This window comes from Fundulus heteroclitus, mitochondrion, assembly GCF_011125445.2.
Source record: "Fundulus heteroclitus mitochondrion, complete genome".
Lineage (NCBI taxonomy): Eukaryota > Metazoa > Chordata > Actinopteri > Cyprinodontiformes > Fundulidae > Fundulus > Fundulus heteroclitus.
In genome coordinates, this window is record NC_012312.1 from 1 (window position 1) to 16,265 (window position 16,265).

General features: G+C 39.8%; 13 protein-coding genes across 13 annotated transcripts, besides 26 other annotated features; 12 read left to right on the top strand and 1 right to left on the bottom strand. All coding sequences in view use genetic code 2, as the record gives it.

The window, feature by feature from the left end:
* Positions 1–68, top strand: a tRNA (tRNA-Phe).
* Positions 69–1,011, top strand: an rRNA (s-rRNA).
* Positions 1,012–1,083, top strand: a tRNA (tRNA-Val).
* Positions 1,084–2,767, top strand: an rRNA (l-rRNA).
* Positions 2,768–2,841, top strand: a tRNA (tRNA-Leu).
* On the top strand, positions 2,842–3,816 carry ND1 (NADH dehydrogenase subunit 1). Its single transcript has one exon. It carries the CDS (start codon positions 2,842–2,844, stop codon positions 3,814–3,816), a length of 975 nt encoding a protein of 324 aa, YP_002791107.1.
* A 7-nt stretch (positions 3,817–3,823) lies between these two features.
* Positions 3,824–3,893, top strand: a tRNA (tRNA-Ile).
* Positions 3,893–3,963, bottom strand: a tRNA (tRNA-Gln).
* Positions 3,963–4,031, top strand: a tRNA (tRNA-Met).
* On the top strand, positions 4,032–5,076 carry ND2 (NADH dehydrogenase subunit 2). Its single transcript has one exon. A coding segment is annotated over exon 1 (1,045 nt).
* Positions 5,077–5,148, top strand: a tRNA (tRNA-Trp).
* Positions 5,149–5,150: 2 nt separating this feature from the next.
* Positions 5,151–5,219, bottom strand: a tRNA (tRNA-Ala).
* A 2-nt stretch (positions 5,220–5,221) lies between these two features.
* Positions 5,222–5,294, bottom strand: a tRNA (tRNA-Asn).
* A 1-nt stretch (position 5,295) lies between these two features.
* Positions 5,296–5,331: an origin of replication (origin of light strand replication).
* Positions 5,332–5,395, bottom strand: a tRNA (tRNA-Cys).
* Position 5,396: 1 nt separating this feature from the next.
* Positions 5,397–5,466, bottom strand: a tRNA (tRNA-Tyr).
* A 7-nt stretch (positions 5,467–5,473) lies between these two features.
* On the top strand, positions 5,474–7,015 carry COX1 (cytochrome c oxidase subunit I). The gene has a single exon. The coding sequence runs from the start codon at positions 5,474–5,476 to the stop codon at positions 7,013–7,015; it is 1,542 nt and encodes a 513-aa protein (YP_002791109.1).
* Positions 7,016–7,024: 9 nt separating this feature from the next.
* Positions 7,025–7,096, bottom strand: a tRNA (tRNA-Ser).
* Positions 7,097–7,099: 3 nt separating this feature from the next.
* Positions 7,100–7,170, top strand: a tRNA (tRNA-Asp).
* Positions 7,171–7,179: 9 nt separating this feature from the next.
* On the top strand, positions 7,180–7,870 carry COX2 (cytochrome c oxidase subunit II). The gene has a single exon. A coding segment is annotated over exon 1 (691 nt).
* Positions 7,871–7,944, top strand: a tRNA (tRNA-Lys).
* A 3-nt stretch (positions 7,945–7,947) lies between these two features.
* On the top strand, positions 7,948–8,115 carry ATP8 (ATP synthase F0 subunit 8). The gene has a single exon. It carries the CDS (start codon positions 7,948–7,950, stop codon positions 8,113–8,115), a length of 168 nt encoding a protein of 55 aa, YP_002791111.1.
* ATP6 (ATP synthase F0 subunit 6) lies at positions 8,106–8,789 on the top strand. Its single transcript has one exon. It carries the CDS (start codon positions 8,106–8,108, stop codon positions 8,787–8,789), a length of 684 nt encoding a protein of 227 aa, YP_002791112.1.
* Positions 8,789–9,572, top strand: COX3 (cytochrome c oxidase subunit III). Its single transcript has one exon. A coding segment is annotated over exon 1 (784 nt).
* Positions 9,573–9,644, top strand: a tRNA (tRNA-Gly).
* ND3 (NADH dehydrogenase subunit 3) lies at positions 9,645–9,993 on the top strand. Its single transcript has one exon. A coding segment is annotated over exon 1 (349 nt).
* Positions 9,994–10,062, top strand: a tRNA (tRNA-Arg).
* Positions 10,063–10,359, top strand: ND4L (NADH dehydrogenase subunit 4L). Its single transcript has one exon. The coding sequence runs from the start codon at positions 10,063–10,065 to the stop codon at positions 10,357–10,359; it is 297 nt and encodes a 98-aa protein (YP_002791115.1).
* ND4 (NADH dehydrogenase subunit 4) lies at positions 10,353–11,733 on the top strand. The gene has a single exon. A coding segment is annotated over exon 1 (1,381 nt).
* Positions 11,734–11,802, top strand: a tRNA (tRNA-His).
* Positions 11,803–11,870, top strand: a tRNA (tRNA-Ser).
* A 7-nt stretch (positions 11,871–11,877) lies between these two features.
* Positions 11,878–11,950, top strand: a tRNA (tRNA-Leu).
* On the top strand, positions 11,951–13,789 carry ND5 (NADH dehydrogenase subunit 5). Its single transcript has one exon. It carries the CDS (start codon positions 11,951–11,953, stop codon positions 13,787–13,789), a length of 1,839 nt encoding a protein of 612 aa, YP_002791117.1.
* On the bottom strand, positions 13,786–14,307 carry ND6 (NADH dehydrogenase subunit 6). Its single transcript has one exon. It carries the CDS (start codon positions 14,305–14,307, stop codon positions 13,786–13,788), a length of 522 nt encoding a protein of 173 aa, YP_002791118.1.
* Positions 14,308–14,375, bottom strand: a tRNA (tRNA-Glu).
* Positions 14,376–14,378: 3 nt separating this feature from the next.
* Positions 14,379–15,518, top strand: CYTB (cytochrome b). The gene has a single exon. The coding sequence runs from the start codon at positions 14,379–14,381 to the stop codon at positions 15,516–15,518; it is 1,140 nt and encodes a 379-aa protein (YP_002791119.1).
* A 1-nt stretch (position 15,519) lies between these two features.
* Positions 15,520–15,592, top strand: a tRNA (tRNA-Thr).
* Positions 15,592–15,661, bottom strand: a tRNA (tRNA-Pro).
* Positions 15,662–16,265: part of a D loop that runs on past the window's edge.

Below are 16,265 nucleotides of genomic sequence, written 5' to 3' on the forward strand. Positions count from 1 at the left end.
GCTAACGTAGCTTAATTAAAGCATAACACTGAAGATGTTAAGATGGACCCTAGAAAGTCCCGTAAGCATAAAGGCTTGGTCCTGACTTTACTATCAGCTTTAGCAGTATTTACACATGCAAGTATCCGCATCCCTGTGAGAATGCCCTCAGTCTCCTGCACAAGGAAACAAGGAGCCGGTATCAGGCACAAGTTTTTAGCCCATGACACCTTGCTTAGCCACACCCCCAAGGGAATTCAGCAGTGATAAATATTAAGCCATAAGTGAAAACTTGACTTAGTTAAAGCTAACAGAGCCGGTCAAAACTCGTGCCAGCCACCGCGGTTAAACGAGAGGCTCAAGTTGATAGCCTTCGGCGTAAAGAGTGGTTAAGGAGAAACTAAACTAGAGTCGAATTTTCTCATGGCTGTTATACGCACCCGAGAACATGAAGCCCAAGCACGAAAGTAACTTTAAATATCCTGACCCCACGAAAGCTGTGAAACAAACTGGGATTAGATACCCCACTATGCACAGCCGTAAACTTTGATAAGAATATACAACATTATCCGCCTGGGTACTACGAGCGTAAGCTTAAAACCCAAAGGACTTGGCGGTGCTTTAGATCCACCTAGAGGAGCCTGTTCTAGAACCGATAATCCCCGTTAAACCTCACCCCCTCTGGTCATCCCCGCCTATATACCGCCGTCGTCAGCCCACCCTGTGAAGGAACTATAGTGAGCTTAATTGGTAGAGCCCAAAACGCCAGGTCAAGGTGTAGCATATGAGGGGGGAAGAAATGGGCTACATTTCCTGATTAAGGAAATACGGATTGTATTATGAAAAATTACATGAAGGAGGATTTAGTAGTAAGTGAAAAACAGAGTGTTTCACTGAATACGGCCCTGAAGCGCGCACACACCGCCCGTCACTCTCCCCGAGCTTGGATCAAATATTTCTAATACCCTAATAAAGCAAAGGGGAGGCAAGTCGTAACATGGTAAGTGTACCGGAAGGTGCACTTGGAAAAATCAGAGCGTAGCTAAGACAGAAAAGCATCTCCTTTACACTGAGAAGTCACCCGTGCAAATCCGGTCGCCCTGAAACCCAACAGCTCGCCTCCAAGATCTAAATTCAATAATCCATATTTATAACCCCGAATATTCTGATTTAATTAACTAAATCATTCTTCCTCCTTAGTAAGTGTGACAGAACAGGAAATATGTGAGCGCCATAGAAAAAGTACCGTAAGGGAACGCTGAAAGAGAAGTGAAATAACCCAGTCAAGTACAGAAAAGCAGAGACTAGTTCTCGTACCTTTTGCATCATGATTTAGCAAGTTTATTCAAGCAAAAAGCATTTTAGTTTGTTATCCCGAAACTAGACGAGCTACTCCAGGACAGCCTATTTATAGGGCACACCCGTCTCTGTGGCAAAAGAGTGGGAGGATCTTTGAGTAGAGGTGACAAACCTACCGAGCCTAGTTATAGCTGGTTGCCTGGGAATTAAATAGAAGTTTAGCCTCTTGTCTTCTTATGCCAAATATGGACACCCAAACCTCAGGTTTTGAGAATACATTGAGAGTTAGTCGGAAGGGGGACAGCCCTTCTGAATAAAGAAACAACTTTTTTAACTGGATATTAATCATAAATATATAAAGTTTATGTCTAGGTGGGCCTAAAAGCAGCCACCCTAAAAGATAGCGTTAAAGCTCAAACATTGTTTAAACTAATTATTCCGATAAATTATTATAATCCGTTTAAAATACCAGGCCCTCCTATCCTGCGATAGGAAAGATTATGCTAATATGAGTAATAAGAGAATACATTTCTCTCCCTGCATAACTGTAAATCGGAACGGACAAACCACCGAAAATTAACGGCCCCAACCCAAGAGGGTTATAGATTTAAAATAAAAAACAAGAAGTGCCTCTATTTAATTACCGTTGAACCTACACTGGAATGCAAACCCGGAAAGACTAAAAGGGGAAGAAGGAACTCGGCAAATAATTAAAGCCTCGCCTGTTTACCAAAAACATCGCCTCTTGAATTTTACATATAAGAGGTCCTGCCTGCCCTGTGATATTATTTAACGGCCGCGGTATCTTGACCGTGCAAAGGTAGCGCAATCACTTGTCTTTTAAATGAAGACCTGTATGAATGGCTAAACGAGGGCTTAACTGTCTCCTTCCCTAAGTCAATGAAATTGATTTCCCCGTGCAGAAGCGGGGATGAATACATAAGACGAGAAGACCCTATGGAGCTTTAGACGCAAGGGCAAATCATGTTAATAATACTAAATTAAATAGTTGAAACAAATTGAATCCTGCCACAATGTCTTTGGTTGGGGTGACCACGGGGAAACATCAAACCCCCGCGCGGAATAAAAGTAATATCTTTTAAAACCGAGAGCTACCACTCTAAGTAACAGAATATCTGACCTTAATGACCCGGCAAAGCCGATCAACGAACCGAGTTACCCTAGGGATAACAGCGCAATCCCCTTTTAGAGTCCCTATCGACAAGGGGGTTTACGACCTCGATGTTGGATCAGGACATCCTAATGGTGCAGCCGCTATTTAGGGTTCGTTTGTTCAACGATTAAAGTCCTACGTGATCTGAGTTCAGACCGGAGTAATCCAGGTCAGTTTCTATCTATGAAATGTTTTCTTCCAGTACGAAAGGACCGAAGAAAAGGGGCCAATTCTTCAAGTACGCCTCACCCTTATCTAATGAAACCAACTAAAATAGATAAAAGGGTATATTTCTACAGCTAAAGATAATAGCGTGTTAGAGTGGCAGAGCCCGGAAATTGCAAAAGGTCTAAGCCCTTTCCACAGAGGTTCAAGTCCTCTCCCTAACTATGTTTTTTACTCTTATTAATTCCATTATTAATCCTCTTATCCTAATTATCTGTGTTATATTAGCAGTTGCACTCCTCACACTAGTCGAGCGTAAAGTATTAGGTTATATACAATTACGAAAGGGCCCTAATGTAGTTGGGCCTTATGGTATTCTACAACCCTTTGCTGATGGTTTAAAATTATTAACTAAAGAACCTATCTCTCCCTCTACTTCCTCATCTTTCCTTTTCATTTTCACCCCTATTATAGCCTTCGCATTAGCCTTAACCCTTTGAACTCCTGTCCCCCTGCCGTTTCCTATTGCTGATTTAAATTTAGGCATCTTATTTATTCTGGCATTATCAAGCCTAGCAGTTTATTCTATTCTAGGCTCAGGATGAGCATCCAATTCAAAGTATGCTCTAATTGGGGCCTTGCGAGCTGTAGCACAAACCATTTCCTATGAAGTAAGCTTAGGCCTAATTCTTTTATGTGCTATTATGTTTACAGGAGGATTCACCCTTCAAACTTTTAGCACCGCTCAAGAAGCTACTTGATTAATTATTCCAGCTTGACCACTTGCCGCAATATGATATGTTTCCACATTAGCAGAGACAAACCGTGCCCCCTTTGATTTAACAGAAGGCGAGTCTGAACTCGTGTCAGGTTTTAATGTAGAGTATGCTGGCGGACCTTTTGCCCTATTTTTTCTAGCAGAATATGCTAATATTCTTTTGATAAATACCCTCTCCACCACTCTTTTTCTTGGCTCCTGCTTAAATCATAATTACCCCGAAATTACATCCACTGCTTTAATAATTAAAGCCACTATTCTCTCAGTATTATTCCTTTGAGTACGAGCATCCTATCCCCGGTTTCGATATGACCAGCTTATGCACTTAATTTGAAAAAATTTTTTACCTATTACTCTGGCTTTAGTAATTTGACATCTATCTCTTCCTATTACCTTTTCGGGTCTTCCCCCTCAGCTTTAACTTTAAAGGAGTCGTGCCTGAATAAAAGGGCCACTTTGATAGAGTGAATAATGAGGGTTAGAATCCCTCCGACTCCTTAGAAAAAAGGGATTTGAACCCTCCCCGAAGAGATCAAAACTCTTGGTGCTTCCACTACACCATTTTCTAGTAAAGTCAGCTAAATAAGCTTTCGGGCCCATACCCCGAACATGTTGGTTAAATCCCTTCCTTTGCTAATGAATCCTTACATTTTAACCATTCTCCTATTTGCAATAGGTTTAGGCACAACAATCACCTTTGCAAGCTCTCATTGGCTCCTGGCTTGAATAGGATTAGAAATTAATACCCTCGCAATTCTACCCCTTATATGCCAGTCTCACCATCCTCGGGCCGTTGAAGCCACAATTAAATATTTTCTCACTCAAGCTACCGCTGCTGCCATACTACTTTTTGCCAGCATCACCAACGCTTGAATTACGGGACAATGAAATTTAGAATTCATAAGCTACTCCCTCCCTACTACTCTGGTCACTGTGGCCTTAGCCCTAAAGATTGGCTTAGCACCCCTCCACGCTTGGATACCAGAGGTTCTTCAAGGCCTTGATTTAACCACAGGTTTAATCCTCTCAACATGACAAAAGTTGGCACCTTTCTGCCTTCTTTTACAAATCAATCCTTCAAATACCTCACTTCTCTTAATTTTAGGCTTAGCCTCAACCCTTGTTGGGGGCTGAGGCGGGCTAAATCAAAATCAATTACGAAAAATCCTAGCCTATTCATCCATCGCCCACTTAGGCTGAATAATTTTAGTATTACAATTCTTCCCATCCCTAACCTTACTAACTCTTTTAATATATTTTGTAATAACCTTTTCCCTATTTATTACATTTAAAGTTAATAACTCTACTACTATTAATTCCTTATCAATATCATGATCAAAAGCCCCTATTATCTCTTCAATAGTACCTTTTATCTTGTTATCCTTAGGCGGACTCCCACCTCTATCAGGATTTATACCTAAATGACTTATTTTACAAGAGTTAACTAAACAAAGTTTAGCTCCCTTAGCAACCCTAGCTGCACTTTCAGCATTACTAAGCTTATATTTTTATCTTCGGATTTCCTATGCGATAACCCTAACCATATCACCTAATATCCTTTCAAACGCCCTCCCGTGACGGCTGCCCTCCAATCAACATACCCTCCCCCTAGCAATTACTACCTCGTTAACAATTTGTCTCCTCCCTCTTACCCCGGCTATTATTACCCTCCTTACCCTCTAGAGGCTTAGGATAACACTCAGACCAAGAGCCTTCAAAGCCCTAAGCGGGAGTGAAAATCTCCCAGCCTCTGCCTAAGACTTACGGGACATTAACCCACATCTTCTGCGTGCAAAGCAGACACTTTAATTAAGCTAAAGCCTTTTCTAGACAGGCAGGCCTCGATCCTACAAAATCTTAGTTAACAGCTAAGCGCCCAAACCAGCGAGCATCTATCTAGCTTTCCTCCGCCTAGCCAAGCATAATAGGCGGAGGAAAGCCCCGGCAGGATTCAACCTGCTTCTCTAGATTTGCAATCTAGCGTGAAACACCTCAGAGCTTTGATAAGAAGAGGACTTAAACCTCTGTTTATGGAGCTACAATCCACCGCTTAAATCTCAGCCACCTTACCTGTGATAATCACACGTTGATTTTTCTCAACTAACCACAAAGATATCGGTACCCTTTATTTAGTATTTGGTGCCTGAGCCGGTATAGTAGGTACAGCTCTTAGCCTTCTTATTCGGGCGGAACTAAGCCAACCAGGCTCCCTCCTAGGGGATGACCAAATTTATAATGTAATCGTTACAGCACATGCATTTGTAATAATCTTTTTTATAGTTATGCCTATTATAATTGGTGGTTTTGGAAATTGACTAGTCCCTCTTATGATTGGTGCCCCAGACATAGCTTTTCCTCGAATAAATAATATAAGCTTCTGACTACTCCCACCCTCATTTTTACTTCTTTTAGCCTCTTCCGGTGTTGAAGCCGGGGCTGGTACAGGTTGAACAGTCTATCCCCCTCTAGCAGGTAATTTAGCTCATGCTGGGGCTTCTGTAGATTTAACTATTTTTTCCCTTCACTTAGCTGGTATTTCATCAATTTTAGGTGCTATTAATTTTATTACAACTATTATTAACATAAAACCTCCAGCTATCTCCCAATACCAAACCCCTCTGTTCGTCTGAGCTGTCTTAATTACTGCTGTACTTCTTCTACTTTCCTTACCAGTTCTTGCTGCAGGAATTACAATACTGTTAACTGACCGAAATTTAAATACTACATTTTTTGATCCGGCAGGCGGAGGAGATCCAATTCTATACCAACATTTATTCTGATTCTTTGGTCACCCAGAAGTTTATATTCTCATTCTACCAGGCTTTGGTATGATTTCACATATTGTAGCATACTATTCTGGTAAAAAAGAACCGTTTGGATATATGGGTATAGTATGAGCAATAATAGCAATTGGTCTTCTCGGTTTTATTGTTTGAGCCCATCACATATTTACAGTCGGAATAGACGTAGACACTCGAGCTTACTTTACATCTGCTACTATAATTATTGCTATTCCAACAGGAGTGAAAGTGTTTAGCTGATTAGCTACTCTCCATGGAGGATCTATTAAATGAGAAACCCCTTTACTCTGAGCATTAGGATTCATTTTCCTATTTACAGTAGGGGGACTTACAGGAATTGTTTTAGCTAATTCATCCTTAGATATTGTGCTCCACGATACTTATTATGTAGTTGCTCACTTCCATTATGTTTTATCCATGGGAGCCGTATTTGCAATTATCGCTGCCTTTGTTCATTGATTCCCTCTGTTCTCAGGTTACACCCTTCATAGCACATGAACTAAAATTCATTTTGGTATTATGTTTGTAGGCGTTAATTTAACCTTTTTCCCACAACATTTCCTTGGATTAGCAGGTATACCTCGACGATATTCTGATTATCCAGATGCCTATACCCTTTGAAACACAGTGTCTTCTATTGGGTCATTAATTTCCCTTGTAGCAGTAATCATGTTTTTATTTATTATCTGAGAAGCATTCGCTGCTAAACGTGAAGTATTATCTGTTGAAATAACAGCAACTAATGTTGAATGACTTCATGGCTGCCCTCCTCCCTACCACACATTTGAAGAGCCTGCCTTTGTTCAAATTCAACATTAGTTTAACCTTCGAGAAAGGAAGGAATTGAACCCCCGTAAATTGGTTTCAAGCCAACCGCATTAACCATTCTGCCACTTTCTTTATAAGACACTAGTAAAATAGAATTACATTACTTTGTCAAGGTAAAATTGTGGGTTAAAGCCCCGCGTGTCTTACATAGACTAATGGCTCATCCCTCACAATTAGGGTTCCAAGATGCAGCTTCACCTGTAATAGAAGAACTCCTTCATTTTCATGACCACACTCTTATGATTGTTTTTTTAATTAGCACCCTTGTTCTTTACATTATTGTGGCTATAGTAACAACTAAATTGACAAATAAATTTATTCTTGATTCCCAAGAAATTGAAATTATTTGAACCCTACTACCAGCAATAATTCTTATTCTTATTGCACTTCCTTCCTTACGAATTCTTTATTTAATAGATGAAATTAATGATCCTCATTTAACCATTAAAGCTATAGGGCACCAATGATATTGAAGCTATGAATATACTGATTATGAAGACCTTGGTTTTGATTCCTATATAGTACCTACTCAAGATTTAACCCCCGGCCAATTCCGACTTTTAGAAACAGACCACCGTATAGTTATTCCTGTTGATTCCCCTATTCGTGTTCTTGTTTCTGCTGATGATGTTCTTCACTCCTGAGCAGTCCCTAGTTTAGGAATCAAAATAGACGCAGTTCCTGGGCGTTTAAATCAAACAGCCTTTATTACCTCCCGACCCGGGGTTTTCTATGGTCAATGCTCAGAAATTTGTGGGGCAAATCATAGCTTTATACCTATCGTAGTTGAAGCAGTACCTTTAGAACACTTCGAAAACTGATCCTCATTAATGTTAGAAGACGCCTCGTTAAGAAGCTAAACAGGGTACAGCGTTAGCCTTTTAAGCTAAAAACTGGTGACTCCCAACCACCCTTAGCGAACCATGCCACAACTCATACCAGAACCTTGATTTATAACATTTCTTATTACCTGATCAATTTTATTAACAGTAGTTCCTATGCAAATTATAGCCTTAACTTTCCCCTACGAACCTAATTTACAAACAGACCAAGACTCTTCAACACAAACTTGAAACTGACAATGACTGTAACATTATTTGACCAATTCCTTAGCCCAACCTTGTTTAAGATGCCATTAATTGCTATCGCATTAGTATCCCCATGATTACTTCACCATGTAGTAACAACACGATTTTCTTCAGAACGTTTGTTAAGTGTTAAAAAAGTTTCTGTTTCTGCCTTAACTAAACACATTTTTCAACCCTTAGGTCCTTTAGGACATAAGTGAGCCCTTATATTCGTATCCTTATTTATATTCTTAATTACTCTAAACGTGTTAGGACTTCTTCCCTATACATTTACACCTACTACACAGCTTTCTCTTACATTCTCACTTGCTCTCCCCTTATGATTAGCAACCGTACTAATTGGCTTTCGACTTGATCCAACACGAGCCCTCGCTCATATACTACCCCAAGGAACTCCTCCCTTATTAATTCCTGTCCTAATTATTATTGAAACAATTAGTGTAATAATTCGTCCATTAGCTTTAGCTGTTCGGCTTATAGCTAATCTGACCGCAGGCCATCTCCTTATTCATTTAATTTCCACGGGAGTTTTCTTATTAACTTCTATAATACCTATAACAGCTATTCTAGCATTAGCACTTTTAGGACTTCTAACACTTCTAGAAATTGCAGTAGCCGTAATTCAAGCTTATGTATTTGTACTTCTACTAAGCCTTTATTTACTAGAGAACGTCTAATGGCCCATCAAGCACATGCCTATCATATAGTAGACCCAAGCCCATGACCCCTAACCGGGGCAGTCGCCGCCCTTTTAATAACATCTGGTTTAGCAATTTGAATACACTTCCACTCTACTACTCTAATAACACTTGGTTTAATTTTACTCTTATTAACCATGTATCAATGATGACGAGATATTATTCGAGAAGGTACCTTCCAAGGACACCATACCCCACCCGTCCAAAAAGGGCTTCGGTACGGAATAATTTTATTTATTACCTCAGAAGTCTTCTTTTTCCTTGGATTTTTTTGAGCGTTCTATCATTCAAGCCTTGCCCCTACCCCTGAGCTAGGCGGATGCTGACCTCCTACAGGAATTACTACACTAGATCCTTTTGAAGTACCTCTTTTAAATACAGCCGTTCTCCTAGCTTCAGGCGTCACAGTTACATGAGCGCATCACAGCATTATAGAAGGCAACCGAAAACAAGCTATTCAATCCCTCACCCTTACTATTCTTCTAGGGTTTTACTTTACTATTCTTCAAGCATTAGAATACTATGAAGCACCATTCACAATTGCTGACGGAGTTTATGGCTCAACCTTCTTTGTCGCAACAGGTTTCCATGGCCTTCACGTAATTATTGGATCCTCCTTCCTTGCTGTATGCCTGCTCCGACAAGTCCAACATCACTTTACATCACAACATCACTTTGGCTTCGAAGCAGCTGCTTGATATTGACATTTCGTTGATGTAGTTTGACTCTTCCTATACATCTCAATTTACTGATGAGGCTCATATCTTTCTAGTACCAACGTTAGTACAAGTGACTTCCAATCACATAGTCTTGGTTAAAATCCAAGGAAAGATAATTAACCTAATCATAATCATAATACTTATTGCTTCAATCCTCTCCGTTGTTCTGGCCCTAGTCGCCTTCTGATTACCACAAATAACTCCAGATTATGAAAAACTCTCTCCCTACGAGTGCGGCTTTGATCCAGTAGGATCAGCACGACTCCCTTTTTCCCTTCGATTTTTTCTAGTCGCTATTTTATTTTTATTATTTGACCTAGAAATTGCACTTCTTCTACCTTTACCCTGAGGAGACCAACTATCTTCCCCCTTGACAACCTTTACCTGAGCATCCCTAGTTCTAATCCTACTAACCCTCGGGTTAGTTTACGAATGAATTCAAGGAGGATTAGAATGGGCAGAATAGGCGCTTAGTTTAAGAAAAACATTTGATTTCGGCTCAAAAACTTATGGTTAAATTCCATAATTGCCTAATGACCCCTATCCACTTTGCTTTTTCTTCAACCTTTATGTTAGGATTGGCAGGACTTGCTTTCCACCGAGCTCACCTTCTTTCTGCCCTTCTTTGTTTAGAGGGTATAATATTGTCACTCTTTATTGCCTTGTCTATCTGGACTTTAGAATTTAACTCAACAAACTTTGCAATATCCGCTATAATTCTCCTAGCTTTTTCAGCCTGTGAAGCAAGTGCAGGCCTGGCATTACTGGTAGCCATAGCACGAACACACGGCACCGACAGCCTTCAAAGCCTCAACCTCTTACAATGCTAAAAATCCTAATTCCCTCAATATTTATGCTTTTAACAACATGGACCTCCCCTTTTAAGCAACTTTGATCTACAATCCTAATATATAGTTTTTTAGTAGCAACCCTTAGCTTAACTTGACTTGCCATGCCAACAGACACCGGATGATTCTATATTAATAATTACATAGCCTATGATCCCCTTTCTTCCCCTCTACTCGTACTAACCTGCTGATTACTTCCCCTGATAATTATTGCTAGCCAAAATCACTTGGCAGTAGAACCTGAAAATCGTCAACGAACATATATTTCCTTATTAATTTCCCTGCAAATCTTTTTAATTCTAGCATTTAGCGCTACAGAAATAATTATATTTTATGTTATATTTGAAGCCACACTGATTCCCACTTTAATCATTATTACTCGCTGAGGTAATCAAATGGAGCGATTAAACGCAGGAACCTATTTTTTATTTTATACATTGGCAGGGTCCCTTCCTTTACTTGTTGCCCTTTTAATTTACCATAGTTCTATGGGCTCATTATCATATCTTTCTCTCACTAGTTTACCACTAACATGTTCTAATTTATATGCAGATAAGCTATGATGAATAGCCTGCCTTTTAGCTTTTCTTGTTAAAATACCATTATATGGAGTTCACTTATGACTACCAAAAGCCCACGTAGAAGCCCCTATTGCGGGTTCAATGGTCCTTGCCGCAGTTTTATTAAAGCTGGGGGGTTATGGAATAATGCGAATCATAATTATTCTAGACCCTTTAACTAAAGAACTAAGTTATCCGTTTATTATCTTGGCCCTTTGAGGTGTAATTATAACTGGCTCAATCTGTTTACGACAAACTGATCTAAAATCACTAATCGCTTACTCATCAGTAAGCCACATAGGTTTGGTTGCAGCTGGTATTTTAATTCAGACCCCCTGAGGTTTTACGGGAGCCTTAATTTTAATAATTGCCCACGGCTTAACTTCGTCAGCCTTATTCTGCCTAGCTAATACTAATTATGAACGAACTCACAGTCGAACTATTATTCTTGCCCGAGGTTTACAGATAGTTCTTCCATTAATAGCTACTTGATGATTCCTTGCTAGCCTAGCAAATTTAGCACTGCCTCCTCTCCCTAATCTTATAGGTGAAATTATAATTATTACTTCTTTATTTAATTGATCTTTCTACACGCTTATTTTAACTGGCCTTGGTACTCTAATTACTGCAAGTTATTCCCTTTATATATTTCTTCTTACCCAACGAGGCCCAATCCCCCATCATTTGATCTTATTAGAACCCTCTCACACCCGGGAACACCTTCTTCTTGCCCTGCATCTCCTCCCATTACTATTGCTTATTGCCAAACCAGAGTTGGTTTGAGGATGAACAGCCTGTAAATATAGTTTAATTAAAACATTAGATTGTGATTCTAAAAAAAGAGGTTAAAATCCTCTTATTCACCGAGAGAGGCTCGAAAGCAACGATGACTGCTAATTTTCGTCACCTTGGTTGAACCCCAAGGCTCACTCGTTATTGAGCTCCTAAAGGATAATAGATCATCCGTTGGTCTTAGGAACCAAAAACTCTTGGTGCAACTCCAAGTAGCAGCTATGCATCTTACTCCCCTTATTATATCCTCATCTTTAATTATTATGTTAATTACTTTATTTTTACCCATTTTGTCTACCCTATCACCCTCCCCATTAAAAGCTCAATGAGCACTTCTAAGTGTTAAAACCGCCGTAAAATTGGCCTTCTTTTTTAGTCTCTTGCCTTTATTTCTATTCCTTGACCAGGGAGCAGAAACAGTAGTATCCACTTGAAACTGAATAAATACGCTAGCATTCAATATCACCATCAGTTTCAAATTCGATTTATATTCTTGTGTCTTTATTCCTGTAGCCCTTTACGTCACCTGATCAATTTTGGAATTTGCATCATGGTATATACACTCGGACCCTTATATAAATCGATTTTTTAAATACCTTTTAATTTTCTTAATAGCTATAATTATCCTTGTAACTGCCAACAATCTCTTCCAGTTATTTATTGGCTGAGAAGGAGTAGGAATTATGTCTTTCCTCCTAATTGGTTGATGATACGGTCGAGCCGACGCTAATACAGCAGCTCTTCAAGCAGTAGTCTACAATCGGGTGGGGGATATTGGACTAATTCTTGCCATAGCATGAATTGCTACCAAAATGCACTCTTGAGAAATTAACCAAATCTTCATCTTATCTAAAGACTTCGACGTAACCCTCCCACTTATTGGTCTTATCCTTGCTGCTACTGGTAAATCTGCACAGTTCGGCCTTCACCCCTGACTTCCCTCTGCTATAGAGGGCCCTACACCGGTCTCTGCCCTACTGCACTCAAGTACTATAGTTGTAGCCGGCATTTTTTTACTTATTCGACTCAGCCCTATAATAGAAAATAACAGCACTGCCCTTACTATTTGCCTTTGTTTAGGAGCCTTAACTACTCTTTTTACTGCCACATGTGCTTTAACCCAAAATGATATTAAAAAAATTGTAGCATTCTCCACCTCTAGCCAACTAGGTTTGATGATAGTTACCATTGGCTTAAATCAACCACAGTTAGCCTTTTTACACATTTGTACCCACGCCTTCTTTAAGGCTATACTATTTTTATGCTCTGGGTCTATTATTCATAGCCTAAACGATGAACAAGATATCCGTAAAATAGGCGGTATACACCATCTGGCTCCTTTCACCTCATCTTGTTTAACCATCGGCAGCCTCGCTCTGACCGGCACCCCTTTCCTAGCAGGATTTTTTTCTAAAGATGCTATTATTGAAGCACTAAATTCATCATACCTAAACGCCTGAGCCCTAATCCTAACCCTTCTCGCTACGTCCTTTACTGCTATCTACAGTCTCCGAGTAGTTTATTTTGTCACCATACATCACCCCCGATTCAATGCTTTCTCCCCTATTAATGAAAACAACACAGCAGTAATTAATCCTATTAAGCGACTAGCTTGAGGAAGTTTAATTGCGGGCCTATTAATTACATCAAATCTCCTCCCTTTAAATACCCCTGTTATGACTATACACCCTCTGCTTAAACTAGCTGCTCTTCTCGTAACCGTATTAGGATTAATTACCGCACTAGAACTTGCTTCCTTGACATCAAAACAATTTAAAGTATATCCTCAACAAACCTTTCACCATTTCTCCAATATACTAGGGTTTTATCCCCATATTATTCATCGTTTCATACCTAAGATAAATTTAATACTTGGCCAGGCTGTCGCCACTCAGACTGTTGATCAAACCTGATTAGAAAAAACAGGCCCTAAAGCTATTTGTTCCCTTAATATTCCTATAGCCTCAACTGTAAGTAATGTCCAACAAGGCTCAATTAAAGTTTACCTATCCCTTTTCTTCTTTACAACTATCCTAGCTTTAGTTATTTTATTGATTTAAACCGCACGAAGCGTGCCTCGACTCATTCCACGGGTTAATTCAAGAACAACAAATAATGTTACTAAAAGAACTCAAACACCTATCGCTAATATAAAACCTCCTGACGAGTATAATGTGGCCACACCCTCTATGTCCCCTCGTACAAAATAAAACTCTCCAAACTCATCACAAACTATTCAACTTTCGTCATATATACTACTGCTAAATAATGTTCCTACACTTACCACCCCTAATAAATATCCCAACATGAGCCCTAATACTGGCCAGCTCCCTCACCCCTCCGGATAGGGCTCAGCCGCCAAAGCGGCTGAGTATGCAAACACAACTAACATACCTCCTAAGTAAATCAGAAATAAAATTAATGATAAGAAGCTTCCCCCATGTCAAATTAATACGCCACAGCCAATACCTGCTACTACAACTAGACCTAATGCTGCGAAGTAGGGAGAAGGATTAGATGCAACTGCCGCCAACCCTAATACAAGACCAAATAATAAAAAATACATTATGTATATCATAGTTCTCACCAGGACTTTCACCAGGACTAATGGATTGAAAAACCACCGTTGTATTCAACTACAAGAACCTTATGGCAAATCTTCGAAAAACCCACCCCCTCCTAAAAATTGCAAACGATGCTCTAGTAGACCTACCAGCCCCCGTAAACATCTCTGTTTGATGAAACTTTGGCTCCCTCTTAGGCTTGTGTTTAATTGCCCAAATCCTAACAGGCTTATTTCTAGCTATACATTATACTTCCGACATTTCTACAGCATTCTCATCAGTTGCCCATATCTGCCGAGATGTAAATTATGGCTGACTAATTCGTAATATACACGCCAACGGGGCCTCTTTCTTCTTTATTTGTATTTATCTTCACATTGGACGAGGCTTATATTACGGTTCATACCTTTATAAAGAAACATGAAACGTAGGTGTTATCCTTCTTCTCTTAGTTATAATAACTGCCTTTGTTGGTTATGTTCTTCCCTGAGGACAAATATCATTCTGAGGGGCCACCGTTATTACCAATCTCCTGTCCGCCGTCCCTTACGTAGGAGATGCACTGGTACAATGAATCTGAGGTGGCTTCTCAGTTGATAATGCTACATTAACCCGATTCTTTGCCTTCCATTTCCTCCTCCCATTTGTCGTAGCCGCTGCAACCATGGTCCACTTAATTTTTCTACATGAAACAGGATCTAATAATCCCACAGGCCTGAACTCCGATGCCGACAAAATTTCATTCCACCCTTACTTTTCTTACAAAGATATTCTAGGATTTGCCCTCCTTCTAGCAACCCTAATTTCTTTAGCATTATTCTCTCCTAACCTTCTTGGAGATCCAGAAAATTTTACCCCAGCTAACCCATTAGTTACCCCTCCACATATTAAACCCGAATGATATTTCCTCTTTGCCTACGCCATCCTCCGATCTATTCCTAACAAACTGGGGGGAGTCTTAGCCCTTCTAGCATCTATCCTCATTCTTATAGTAGTGCCTATTCTTCATACATCTAAGCAACGAAGCCTAACCTTTCGACCTGTAACTCAATTCCTATTTTGATTATTAGTAGCAGATGTCGCTATCCTTACATGAATTGGGGGCATACCTGTAGAACATCCCTTCGTCATCATTGGCCAAGTAGCTTCCTTCCTGTATTTTTCTCTATTCCTATTCCTCTCCCCTGCCGCAGCGTGACTAGAGAATAAAGTCCTTGGATGATAACGCATTAGTAGCTCAGTGACCAGAGCCCCGGTCTTGTAAACCGGATGTCAAGGGTTAAAATCCCTTCTAATGCTCAAAGAAGAGGGGGTTTAACCCCCACCCCTAGCTCCCAAAGCTAGGATTCTGCATTAAACTATTCTTTGCCGGGCTCTGCCCCCCCCCCCCCAAATTAAAGTGCTTAGTACATATATGTATTATCCCCATTCATCTATATTAAACATTTAAAGTGATGTAAGACTACATTAGTATAATAACGGACAAGTATGTAACTTTCATACAATCATACATCACCATTATACTAAGGTAGACACAAACCATTTGATTATATTTTTGATAATAATTTAACTATTTACTAAACGATATTGAATTGTCCTATCATAACTCTCATCAGTCTAGTTATACCAGGACTCAACAAACTATGCAAGTCAAAATCCGATGTAGTAAGAGACCACCATCAGTTGATTTCTTAATGAATACGTTTATTGATGGTCAGGGACAGATATTGTGGGGGTCGCACTTAGTGAATTATTCCTGGCATTTGGTTCCTATTTCAGGGCCATACATTTATTTATTCCCCATTCATTCATCGACGCTTGCATAAGTTAATGGTGGAATACATACTCCTCGTTACCCACCAAGCCGAGCGTTCTTTCTAATGGGCTATTGGTTCTCTTTTCTCTTTTTCCTTTCAGTTGACATTTCACAGTGCATACAGATATGACATCCTAAGGTGGAACATTTTCTTGC